The sequence below is a fragment of the Blennius ocellaris genome (genome assembly GCF_963422515.1).
Source record: "Blennius ocellaris genome assembly, chromosome: 8".
Lineage (NCBI taxonomy): Eukaryota > Metazoa > Chordata > Actinopteri > Blenniiformes > Blenniidae > Blennius > Blennius ocellaris.
The window spans coordinates 25169303-25181316 of NC_137657.1; the positions used below are offsets into that span (position 1 = coordinate 25169303).

A 12014-nucleotide genomic window follows, 5' to 3' on the forward strand; every position below is an offset into this window, starting at 1 on the left:
TGCCCTTGAATTTTGCAATTTTTTTTTTTTTTTTTCATAAAACCATAAGGGAAGCATTAAACCCGATCGCTGAGTGGTGCCCCTGAATATGTTATAAAAAAAAGAGATTGTGGTGAAAATGAAAATGATATGGTAAGGCAACACAAATGCTAAAATCATCAATGCCTGAAGGCCACGGTCCACTCAGGAAGCTGCTTGTTTCCCTTATATATCATCATAATCCCCAGCAGTTACATAAACTGTAAACTATGCTGACTAAAATAGATTCACTATCCATGTTTTCTATATGTTAAAAAAAAATAATGTTTGATTTCAAATCGTAAATGATAAATATGTGTTGGAAGAGGTAGTGGCCTCATGTAACCTGTACTCGGATAGAGTTCTGGGCCGCACTCCAGTAAATTCACTGCTGCCTGGTCTGAGCGGAGCTCCGGGACAGGAGCTGGTGCACAGATACACTGAGCGGAGCACTGAACGAACGGAGAAGACGACCAAAAACTTCATGCCTCAGTCAAGGAAAGTTAAAAAAATATCAACTGTTTTAAGTCAAACCGGTTTTCACTTTCAGATACAGTAATTTTATTCACAATTCAATACTCTCTTAATTTGAATATTACAAGCCAAACAGTGACGTATAAGCTGAGGTCGACCACCTTGACACCCATAAGAGACAATTTTGGCCGCTTTCCGCCAAAAATATCTTTCTGGGGGTTGAACATTAAAAGAAAACAGCTTAGAGACATATTGTTTTGCCATATTAATCAAAATGGTTGCTTTTATTGCAGTTGAAAGATCTATAATTGAAAAACTTGAACTTAAAGAATTAAAATGTATTCTGGTTTTAACCCTTTCCAGCTGGTTTTGTAATTTTTCCCCATCTTTTGAGCTGATTTAATGTTGTTTTTCGAGCAGATTCAGCAATTTTTTGTTATTTAAGGCTTTTTGTGCTCTTTTACAGCTAAATATGAGCAATTTCTGCTTATTCTATAGCTGTTTGAGCTATTCTAGCTGCTTTAGGCTTTTGAAGCCTTTTTGTTTTTTGAGGTTCTTTTTTAAGTCATTTTACCCATTTGTAGTTGTTTTAGCTATTTTAAGCAATATCTCTAATTTATTTTTCAATACATATACAGGTAAACCAGCATTGATGGCATTGAATGCAGATCTGGATTATGAGTCAAAAATTTCGATTTTTCAGCACAAAGTTCCAGAGGTTGTAAACCCCTCACATTATTATGTTATTATCATATTCTTTTAAACCCGAAAAAAGTAATTAATGACATTCGCCACATGATCGGGATGATTGAAGTTTCATGTAGAGCGAAACTAGAACTAATCAGGTATTGTTTTTTTGTTGGTATTGCAGGACAAATTTATCATTTATTTTCACAGTACTGTATAAATGATCATTTAAAAGTAATTCTATGTTAAAGTTTTGGTGCTGGGCTGACAAAATAGCATTTTATTCTACCTGGCCAAACTGGAATCAATGGCATAAATATATTTCTTCCCTCTATTTAAATTGTATTACATTCCCCCAATAAGTCAATTGTGTTCATTAGAAATGTGAAAAAAAAAAAAAAAAAAAGTTCAAGCTTTTTCATTCTTTGAGCTACTGCAGGCTACAAGCCTGTGAGTAATCATCCCTAAATCAAAATCATCCATTGGGGACCCAGTATTCTTTTCTGTAGACCTGTTTGTTCAGAAGGGAAGTTCGAGTGCATTTGTCTTAGCAGCACATGTTGGCCGGGCCTAACGTATTGGGACCACCTCATACCGGTGGGCCATGGGACAAAATAATAAATTAAAAAAATCACCCTTCAACACCTGCAAGCCTGTAATATTTAGAGTGTCAGCACACATTGGTCAGAATTAAGTCACCCATGAAACCCGCGTGTCAAGTGCTTTACTTTATTTCCTTAAAAATTACACATCGCTTGGGGTGAAATTGCAGAAAGTCTATTTAGAGTCATGGGCTGTACAGTACCTGTCATCAAGCCTTCTGTCTGAGGAGCCGAGGGGGGGGGGGGGGGGGGGGGGCGTTAAAGGGGGCGTAGACAACAGAACAGTGTATGTGTTTCTGTGCATGCTTTTGAAAGTAGGGGTTCGGGATTGACAAATGTGGAAAAGATGGATAGTGGACTTGTGGAGGTCCAGGGGTCACTCACATGGCTCTCATGTTGTTTTCAGGCAGCAGAGGGATCTCCAGGACTTTGGTGTTGGATTGCATGACTTCGTGGCTGGCGGTGGAGACGGTCTTGCCGGTGATGCGGTGGACCTGGTAGAAGGCATGTGGGCGCAGGAGGCGGTCGTCTGCGGTCCCTATGAACAGCTGCAGGGTGAGCGGCTCGCTTTCCATGTAGCCATAAAGCTGGCAGGAGAACAAAGAGACCCAGGTGAGAGGCAACGTTGGGATTTGAGACCCCCATCTCAGGCAACCCCTCATTTAGGAAATACAGATTGAATGCGCCTCGGCTACTGTTAGTTAAAGGAGCCTTTAATGATAGCTCTGACATGGTAGAGGGACTGTTAAAATAAGCCCCTTCCCATTGTTTGTTTTTGGTTGGGTGGGAGACCCGTTCTCAGTGGTCTGTGCTGTACTTTTTTATTTATTTTTGCATTCCCCCACAGCAGAGTGAATAAGAATAGGGTTTTCTTTGAAAAGAAAGGCTAAAGCTTCAAGAAAAAAAGTATCCCAAAATGAGAATCCAGGGCAATTTAACCTGTTCTTCTTGTGCAAAGTTCCAACCAGATTTGTCCAACAACTGTGCATTAAGCAATTTTTCACCATATTTATGAACAGACATTGCCATGTCAGTGATTTCACCATGAAAAGCGCAATTTACTTAGCGCAGCGTCAATGCTCCGATGTTTACAGCAGAAAGTGATTCAAAACATCCATAGCATGCAGACATGATTTGCCACCCTCCCACACACCTTTAGGCAGTTATGAACATGTATTATGATTTCCATTAAAGTTGTTAGACTGTGTCCCACTGTGATGAAAGAGACTCCTGTATCAGAACCACCACTTCAAACAATCCCCACTTCCTCTAGCGGGCCTCCATTAGCTGCTACCGCCTCACTAATAAAAAGATCAAATCATTAAAAAAAGAGAAGAAAAACTCCACGGACTCGGCACAGTTTAAGAAGTGCTGTCAACTTTGGGGTCAACTGCACTTCAAATATAAACTGTGGCTGCCAATTTGCATTCAGTGTCCCCAGATCGTTTTCTGACTGTGTCTAAAGTAACATAAATTGATGATTTAACCGAGTGTGTAATGGCTCAAACTATGAACATGCAGGCAGGATTTCAGATCTTGAAGTGTGGTGAAGGACAACAAATACTCAGCGAGTGATTTCTGACCAGAATAATTTGCCAACCAGGAGATTTGATCGTGGAACCGAGACTTAACACTGCAGACCTCCCAGGCTATACTTTCTCTCTGTGGTCATATGGTCATGAGGGCGGATGTTGGTGCGGGCTCAGAAAACTCTCCAAGCCTACTGACAGTGAGGAAGCTGCAGAATCCATCTGGAGCGCAGAGAGAAGGCGAACATCTCATTGCGTGGACCCTCCGTGGACCCACCCAGGTGGCTACTTGACCTTGACCACATGTGACATTTACTGAGAGGGATCAGTTACTCCAGACCAGGACTCTCCGAGTCATGGCCATCAGAAAAATCCCCACAAATTGGTCAATTACCCTCAGCGTACACTCGTGCATTACTATAGACCACATTGAAAGCAGTGGCAAAGTGAAGCGGAATAAAAGACCCCCGTTGTTTATCCTACAGCCTGAGTCATATAACAAAATGCAGACCACATGTAACCTATGACATAATCTGATTAATGGGTTTATAATTACCTTTGAGAGGACAAGGATGGATGAGGGTGCGAGGAAGAGAGAGGCTAGTGGGAGACTGGATCGCTATGTCATTAGAGGTCTGTGGAAAGTAGCAATATAGTGTCATGGACACCTAATGGACACAAATTTGTCTGGATACTGAATTAAAGGTCGCCTGGCTGGATGATATACGCAAAGATTAAACGCCTTGACAGAAACTTGACGACAGATCATTTGGATTTGGAACAATGGAGAGATCACTGTCTCTTTCTTCCAAGCTACACAATTTTCTGAATTAATTATCTTGAAAGAAAATAAAGCATGAGCAGTCATTGGAGAAGAGTATATTTCCATATGCTTCAATAATCTAAGCACCAGTAGTGATCTGACCAAAGTCTTTGATTCAGATATCATGAATGGGGGTAGGGGTGGGGGGGGTTGGGGGGGGGTAGAGCTGAGACTGTCACTCATCGCCACTTCTTACCATCATGATTTTCTCTTCAGTCTCTCATAGTGTCTCTAGCAGCTGTCTTGACCTGTGAGCTAGTCACACATGCTAGTCATCAGTGAGTTAGGCCGAGGTCAGGAGCTTCTTGAAGTCTTGGCATCCCAAGGGACCACTTCATCTACGCGGTGATCTCACCAGCAGACCTTGCTCCCCTTGTTATATTTTACTTATGGTGTCACCAGAAGTAATTATCCATGGCCGCACATGCTACCAGTTACTGGCGCATGGACTCGTGTGGGATGGGGGGGGGGCTTCAGTCGGCCATGAGGTACAAATCTGAAACACCGGAGAGTTAAATTGCATGACGTTGCCTTATGATTTAATATAACACAGAGCCAGTCATGCTACAAAGCTGTGTCGTCTGTCACTTTCGCCTCTGTGGAGTTCAATTGATTTGTCTGTGACCTCCAACCATTACCTCAGCCGCCACGTGGCTCTAAGGAGGCCCACAATAGAAGCAGAGAAAGGGGGGGGGGGGGGGTCCTTATCTCCTCACTCATTCTGCGGTAGCGCACAACGTCAGTGGTGTCCTCGCTCGAAATCGCAGTGACCTCACAGAGGAGAGGAAGTGATTAATGAGGTCAGGTAGTCCTCTCAGTGACGCCGCTCTTCCCAGCAGCAAGAGAAAGAGGTTTAGTCCCCCCTGGGCGACCTCCCTCAATGCATTTACCATATGTGCTCCCCTGACCACCCCCCCCCCCCCCCAACCTTGGATTCTGCTAAACTCCTGTGATGCTCACTCGACTGCACGCCACTAACAGAGCGCAGAGCGTCCTGCTTTATTTTATCCTCAAAGGGCGAATAAAATGTGTTGCAATAAAGACTGCGGAGTAAACTTTGAAAGGGGGTCGACGGCTGAATCATCACAGATGACCACACTCAAATTCTCCTCGCATATATAGACGCACATATAGTGAACCAACAGAGATACCAGTCCCATTCACAAGAGGCCCTCAAAGTGTGGGAGGATGAGCACTTCCTCGAAGCGCTTAAACCACCTTAACGCCAGTTAATCCAGCCCCTCCTGCTTGGCGTAACAGTTGAGTAATGGGTTTCCCTAATCTTTGTTACGTGAAATATTAACAGTCACAGAGATCAATAGGCAATATAAAGTCTTCTTTTGATGTATCATAATTAACAAATTTGCCTCTTTATACAGTATTTTGTGCTATCACATTAACAGTATTGTTATTTTTTCCTCCAATTATTCTTTTAACAGGATTTATTCATGAAATATTGCAAAAATATCCTCCCGATAAAAGGCAATCCCCTGAATATTTAGATTTCTTCTGCGACTGAGCCCCCCCACCACACAATCACACAAACTTCCTCACGCTAACTTTACCAGTCACAACTAACAACGTCTTAACCTGAAAATGACCTGAATAAATGTCAGCTGAGTCCCAGGAAGCAGGTCAGGCCCCAAAAGTGTACGTGATCTCAGTTATTGACCTCACAAAGATGGTAAAACAAGGTCACACACACACACACACACACACACACACACACACACACACACACACACACACACACACACACACACACACACACACACACACACACACACACAGAAATGGTCTAATCTTCTGATAAAACACTATATAAGCGCCCATACACTCACACACCTGTGACCTCAGCATTTTGTATTTGTTTCTGATGCCGCCTATGAAGTTAGACCCACAAGCTGTTAATTTCGACCAGATGAGGTCGTCCCACTGTAATTGCAGCCGATCTGGCACGTGCTCTGTATATTTACTTTGCGATAATCTAAACCCAGTTCAAAATGAAGGCTTGATTCGAAGCTGTTTCTGGCTGCCAACTTCTGCCACTGTGTCAGCGAGATCCATTTACACCGTTCCCCACCGCAAGCCTGCTGCTGCACGAACCGTTCCTGATCACTTGGGCTCAAGTAAAACACTGCGGATATGGCAGCTGATGCATTAATTGTGTAATTGTGTGCAGCTGCATTGTCTGGGTCAGTTGTGATGATACTGTGGTGTGAGCTGAAGAAACGGGGAGGAGGGCGTATCCCTTCCCGCTTTCCACCATTCATTTCTGGACCATTTGAGATACATCACCAGTACAGAAATTTTTTTTAATTTTTTTTCCGTTTTCTTATTTGCTTCACTCAATGAACATTAAATGTGATGAAATAATGACTGGGGCTGTTGGTTTTTTTTTTTAAATCCCTGCATACACAATATACATGAGCACATTTTAACCTTCAGTTTTACTAGTATGAGTGACATTCTCAATGCGCCCTGCACCTGGCCAAAGAAAGGATTCGGTAGATGTAGAGTTTAATAACAACTTGCTGGTAAATTGGAAGTGTCTGGCCCGGCTAAAGATTGAGTGTGAGCACACTCCGCAGGCCTGCAGTGGGCCGCCTTCTAACCCTCTGCAGTGATTTCATCACTGCCTGGAGAAATGTCATGACTCGAAGAAGTCCACGTGGCGCGGAGGACTTGGGGAGAAGAGAGGGAGAGGATGGCTGGGAGCAGCACAGAAGGAACGGGGGGAGGCGGCGGGGGTGAGACTGAGGCAGGGGGAGGAGAAACACAGCTTCAGATTCAGGCTCTTCCCCATTATCGCACTCCCCTCTGTCGAAGCGCCGACACACTCGCACAGCCAGCCTTTTTGCTGTACCCAATTAAATGCACACTCATCCAAGTTGTCTCCCCCGTCCAGACTTTACTCCATCACCCTCCAGTCGCGCTAATGTCTCCAGTGCCTCATATTGAATGCATAACGCGACATATGCAATCCTTTAATGTGCTAACGTTTCCACGGCTCCAAAGCCTGCTCCTTTTATAAGCAACCGAGCAGCTATATCCCTCAAAGTTTGAGTTGAATCGAGTGCTTTGGTGTTATGTCATTCGCGGCACGGTTTCAAGCGCAAGCCTATGTCTAGACCAGCGATGGTCCAAATTCCATATAAAAAGAGTGGCTTTGTTAACAGTGCAGCATGCCATAAGAAATATCCTCCAAGCCTATGGAGAATCTGAGTGAGATAATGCACGGGTGACTGCTGTGCACCCCCCAACAGCAAGGCTACACACTCGTGTCTTGCCTCATAAATCTGTGGGCTGTCTGGTTATCGCCTCAAACCAGTGAGAACGACACACACGTCTCTCAACTTTTTCCACTTGGTATTAACTGGTAATTAGTGGTAGCCCAATACCAGCGTAAGGGAAGCCCCGTAGATGGAGAACCACAATATGAAAGTGGTGTAAATACCCCTTTGGGCAACGAGTAATAGCCCTGACTAAGCTCTTAACGGCACTACTGGGTACACCGTGCCTTTTGAATATCAAACAAGAGGCGGCGGTAGATTTAATGAGCAATTAGCAGCAACGGTATAGGGTGCTATAGATTGGGGGGGAGCTCTCTTTGAGACATTACGCAGCAGGCAATCACCAGATCCCCGAGGCGAAACCACAAATTTCTGTATGGTCTGTCATGTCGGAAACACACTGTAAACGTGATGTGCATTACATACAGTTGCAGAGGAAGGGAGATGGGTATTAAGTCACGCACGTTAATGGCAAGGATGGCCACATCCTGTTGGAATTATACCATGTCTGTGGCTGCTTTGGGCTTAATGAGAGTGTGTGTGTGGGGGGAAGCCCTATAGGCCAATGATTATTCTATATGAAATAGCCATACGCAAAGCTCCACTGCATGCTGCAGCTCTAATACTCTACAGGTGTTGTTGTGTGCTGTGACTGAAGGGATTTGCGGATGTCTGAGGTTGAGTCTGGAAGCTTTCAAAACATCTTCATGCACGCTAAAGAAAATATCGCAACTATTCAACTCAGAACACCTCTGCTTTTCTCTCTCTCTCTTTGAGGAAAACCCCATCAATCAACGTCACAGCCGTCACGTGTTTTTCTAGAGCAAGACTTCAAAACTCATCCCGTCAGACGTCCGTCCAGCATAGCTGTGGTGAAAGAGGGGAGAGTTGGAGAGGAACCGGCAGAGCATCCTGGATCCCCTCTTAATGGTCCTGTGGTCTGCTGCAGTGGATAAAGTGAAAAACCAGCCATGGGGGTCACGCAGTGGACGGATGGCGAGAGAGGGAGGGTGAAAAGACCACAAATACAGTGGAGGTAAAGGATGGAGTGTGGTTCCTGAATGAATGGCTGAGACTGGGAGGCCAGTGCAAGTAGCAAAAGGGTATTATGTTGAGGTAAGTCATAATCTGGAGGTTTTCATTGGATGGAGAAGAGATCGTCTCCATGCTGCGTGCCGGACTGTGCTGATTGTGGTTTAGCTGGTCTGCAGCAGCTGAGGGTGATGTCATGCAGTTATATAGCCACGTGCACCCCAAACACATTTTACAAGCATATTTTGGCTGTAAAGCGTTTGGCTTTCTTTGAATCAATATCTATTAATGGAGGAGATGGTTTTAATACAAAAACAAAACAGAAAGACATTTAGGTATACTCCTACAATTATCACTCCATAAAATAAATCCCAGTACATTGGTCCAGAAAGTTGTGGTGTTGTGATTGCACCAATGTACACAATAACCAGAGTTAAGTTATAGTAACATTTTACTAGATAGCTAAAAAGTGTACAGTTCTCCATTATTTGTGCTGGAAAATGAAAGACAGTCATTTTCCTACTTGGCCACTAGTGGATGCTGTTAATTGTTAGAGCAATACTCTCTTTTAAACATTAAAAATGGCGAGTACCTGTTGATGCGTAGCCGTGGTATGCAAGCGCAATAGTAGCGTTTATCAAAAGTCCCTCGCTTCCATGGAAACAGAGCATTTTCAAAAAAGTTTCTTTTTCAGTAGCTGTTGTTGTGTACACAATCACCCAAAATACTGTGAAAGTATTCTGTTTTCACTTCAGAGCCTGTAACCTGCACACTTCAAAAGGATCCGTGTGCAGCTTTTTGTTTTGTCATTATCCCAGATGAAGATGACGTTCATAATGTTATTAATAGGGGTTTGGGCAAGGTGAGCAAAGTAAAAAAATGGATTAGAAACTAATCTTCTTATGTATTTTCAGATCCAATACAACAGCATGTCAATAATTATTTTATTTAAAATGACTAAAATCTGAGTTTAAGTTAATTGAAGAAAAAAACCCACTTGGGATTATTTTCAGAATATGCAAACTCCTTCATATAACGACTGATGCGTTGGCTCTTTTTTATGTAGTATTGTCTATAAATCCCATTTTCCCCTGAATTATGATGTTCATTATTCTCCCAACAAAAACAAAAAAAAACCCAGCCAAAAGCACATCTGTATTAAAAAATGGCCAAAATCTGATTTTGTTTTTTGTAAAATTCAATTTCATAAAAAGGCTGCAAGATCTTCAGATTAGATGTGACTAATTGGAGGCTGCCTGTGAGAGCCATGTGGAATCTGTCATGTGGTGGGTTGTCATGTCTTTGATTATCAATAAACATTTGAAGTAAAAGTGAAAATGGTTTTAAATCATTTATTACATTTTGAGGGGAAGAAACTACATGTAATGTATCATGATTGCAAATAAAAAGAAAGAAAATCACGGATTTGTCCATAGCCTTCCCCAAGACATCCTGTGGGCAAACCAAATCCCTGAGAACCCTCAAGGTTTTACTCAGGATCTGCACGCACCTCTTCAAACTGCCATTACAATTACTACAACTACTACAGCCTGCCGGTAAACATATTAAAGACAATCGGAGGTTTGCTGACTTGTGCAAAACAACTGTAGGTGCTAAGCGTTCCTCTGTTTGTTTGGCGCTAACGAGACAACAACAGGAAACAAGCACTCGGGCATTTTGATTTGACTACCTGTCAGTTCCTGTCTCTCCGGGATACACTGGAGGCTGCAGAAACAATGTTTCCCTTCATGTTTTTCATCAAGCTGGGTTTTTTTTCATCCGGTGTTGCTTTCCAACACACATGTCACCGCCGTTCATAACACCAGTATCTGATCATCCATGAGTTAAAGAGAGAGAGAGAGAGGGAGAGAGAGGAAAAACAATACAGCCGTGGATGACCGGGCTTTAACTGAGCGACGCCTGCCGGTGTGGGTTTTGGGGAGATGGTTGACGGATGAATGGTTCACAAGGAGCGACGTCCCCAGGCTCCCCCGGGGACAGAAGGAAGGAGGCACCGGTGCGTGGAAAGGGGAGGTGGCACCCGGCGGGCGCTGAGGGGCCCCTGACTCCTATCTGCCATCACCGCAAACATCTCTGCCATGTGCAGCCAACCTCAGGGCTACTCGGGTCCTAATCAGCAGGATACAGAGCATCTCCAGGGGCAGCCAAGCCAAGCCCCAGCTGCCTGGTGACTCCCACTGCCCCCCCCCCCCCTCTCTCTCTCTCTCCACACACACACTCCAGTCTTAAGCAGCACAAACACACATACAGACTTCCTTAGCTGCTTCCTACACCCATGCCCCTGTGTCATTATTGACTCATTCTCCTTGAATGCACCTCACTCATCCTGTGCCTGCCACTCATTACCACAGAGCACTGGGGACTGCAGCGTGCCCTATTCTCTTAGATTACAACAACACAACAAAGACGGAGAGGGTGACAAAGACTTTTAAAAGTCTGGTTTTGGAGAGGGTCCAAAATAGCTAGAGAAAAATAAACAGTCCCTGAGGACACCTGAAATTTTCTTCTATATCTTACACTCCAGTCTGTACACATGATTGCCTAATCCTTATAGATTTATCTTTTCTGCCAACTTCCATGCTGCCAGAGGTCTCCACTGTTATAATAAAACCCTCAAGACAGCCAAATTGACTGCTCATGCAATAAATATCAGAGGTATAAATCACTCCTCGACAAGCCATAAGTGTAGAATGTGAGGTATGCGAGCAGCTGTCATCTTATTTTCTCCGTGGCTACAACTTACTCATAATTGATTGTTGCACGCAGGAGGACTTGTAAATATCCTCGTAAAAAAAAATCTCTGTTAAATTGGTGCCCGCGAAGCGTGAAATAATGAAATTGCAAATGTAAACCTGGACACAGGCGGGAGGCCTCACTCGTGTGCGACTTACTCCGGCTCCCGGGGAAAGAGTCGGAACGCCGTGTCACCTAAATCAAAAGCAGCCTCACCTGCCACAGCTGTGTCAGCTGGCAGGTTGAGTCTGGCCAACCTTGTACTGTAACTGGGGGTGTGTGTGTGTGTGTGTGTGTGTGTGTATGTGTGTGTGTGTGTAAGGCTGATTTGCCCACATGTTGATGTACAAAGGTCTGAAACGAAGGGGAGGGGGTAATTACCTGTGTTTACAGAGAAAACCCGAAGGCTGTCAGGCCAGTTTGTAACGCCACGTCGGTTTGACATTGAAGAACGCCGGGCTACACTGACAACATCTATTTACAAAACAACAGCAGCGCTTCAAACTCCAGCTTCAAATTCTATATAGGTGACAGAGTGGACCACCAACTTTTACACTGGGCTGATCAAAGTGAAAATGTTTTCTACGGATGCATGAAACCTGTCTTTAATAGATTGCATTATTCCAGGGGCATCAAACATACGGGCCGTGGTCCAAAACCGGCACGCAAAAACCTACCATGGCACCTGAGTTAAAATCTGTTTGACACCCCTGCACTATTCATTCTTTGGTGTACTTTTTGATGTGCACCACATGCACGAAGGGCAAAGTCACTCTCAACATTAAGGACACGCACACACCAC

The 12014-nt window shown here is 44.0% G+C and overlaps 1 protein-coding gene across 4 annotated transcripts in view; it reads right to left on the reverse strand.

Annotated features, from left to right (window-relative positions):
* LOC308133120 (nuclear factor of activated T-cells, cytoplasmic 1-like) overlaps nucleotides 1-12014 on the reverse strand; it is a 69692-nt gene that overhangs the window by 49709 nt on the left and 7969 nt on the right. For all 4 annotated transcript variants that reach the window (XM_080500403.1, XM_080500404.1, XM_080500406.1 and 1 more), the window contains one exon: nucleotides 2166-2368. In XM_080500403.1, coding sequence (XP_080356529.1) covers nucleotides 2166-2368 — 203 coding nt within the window. The remainder of the gene's footprint in view (nucleotides 1-2165; nucleotides 2369-12014) is intronic.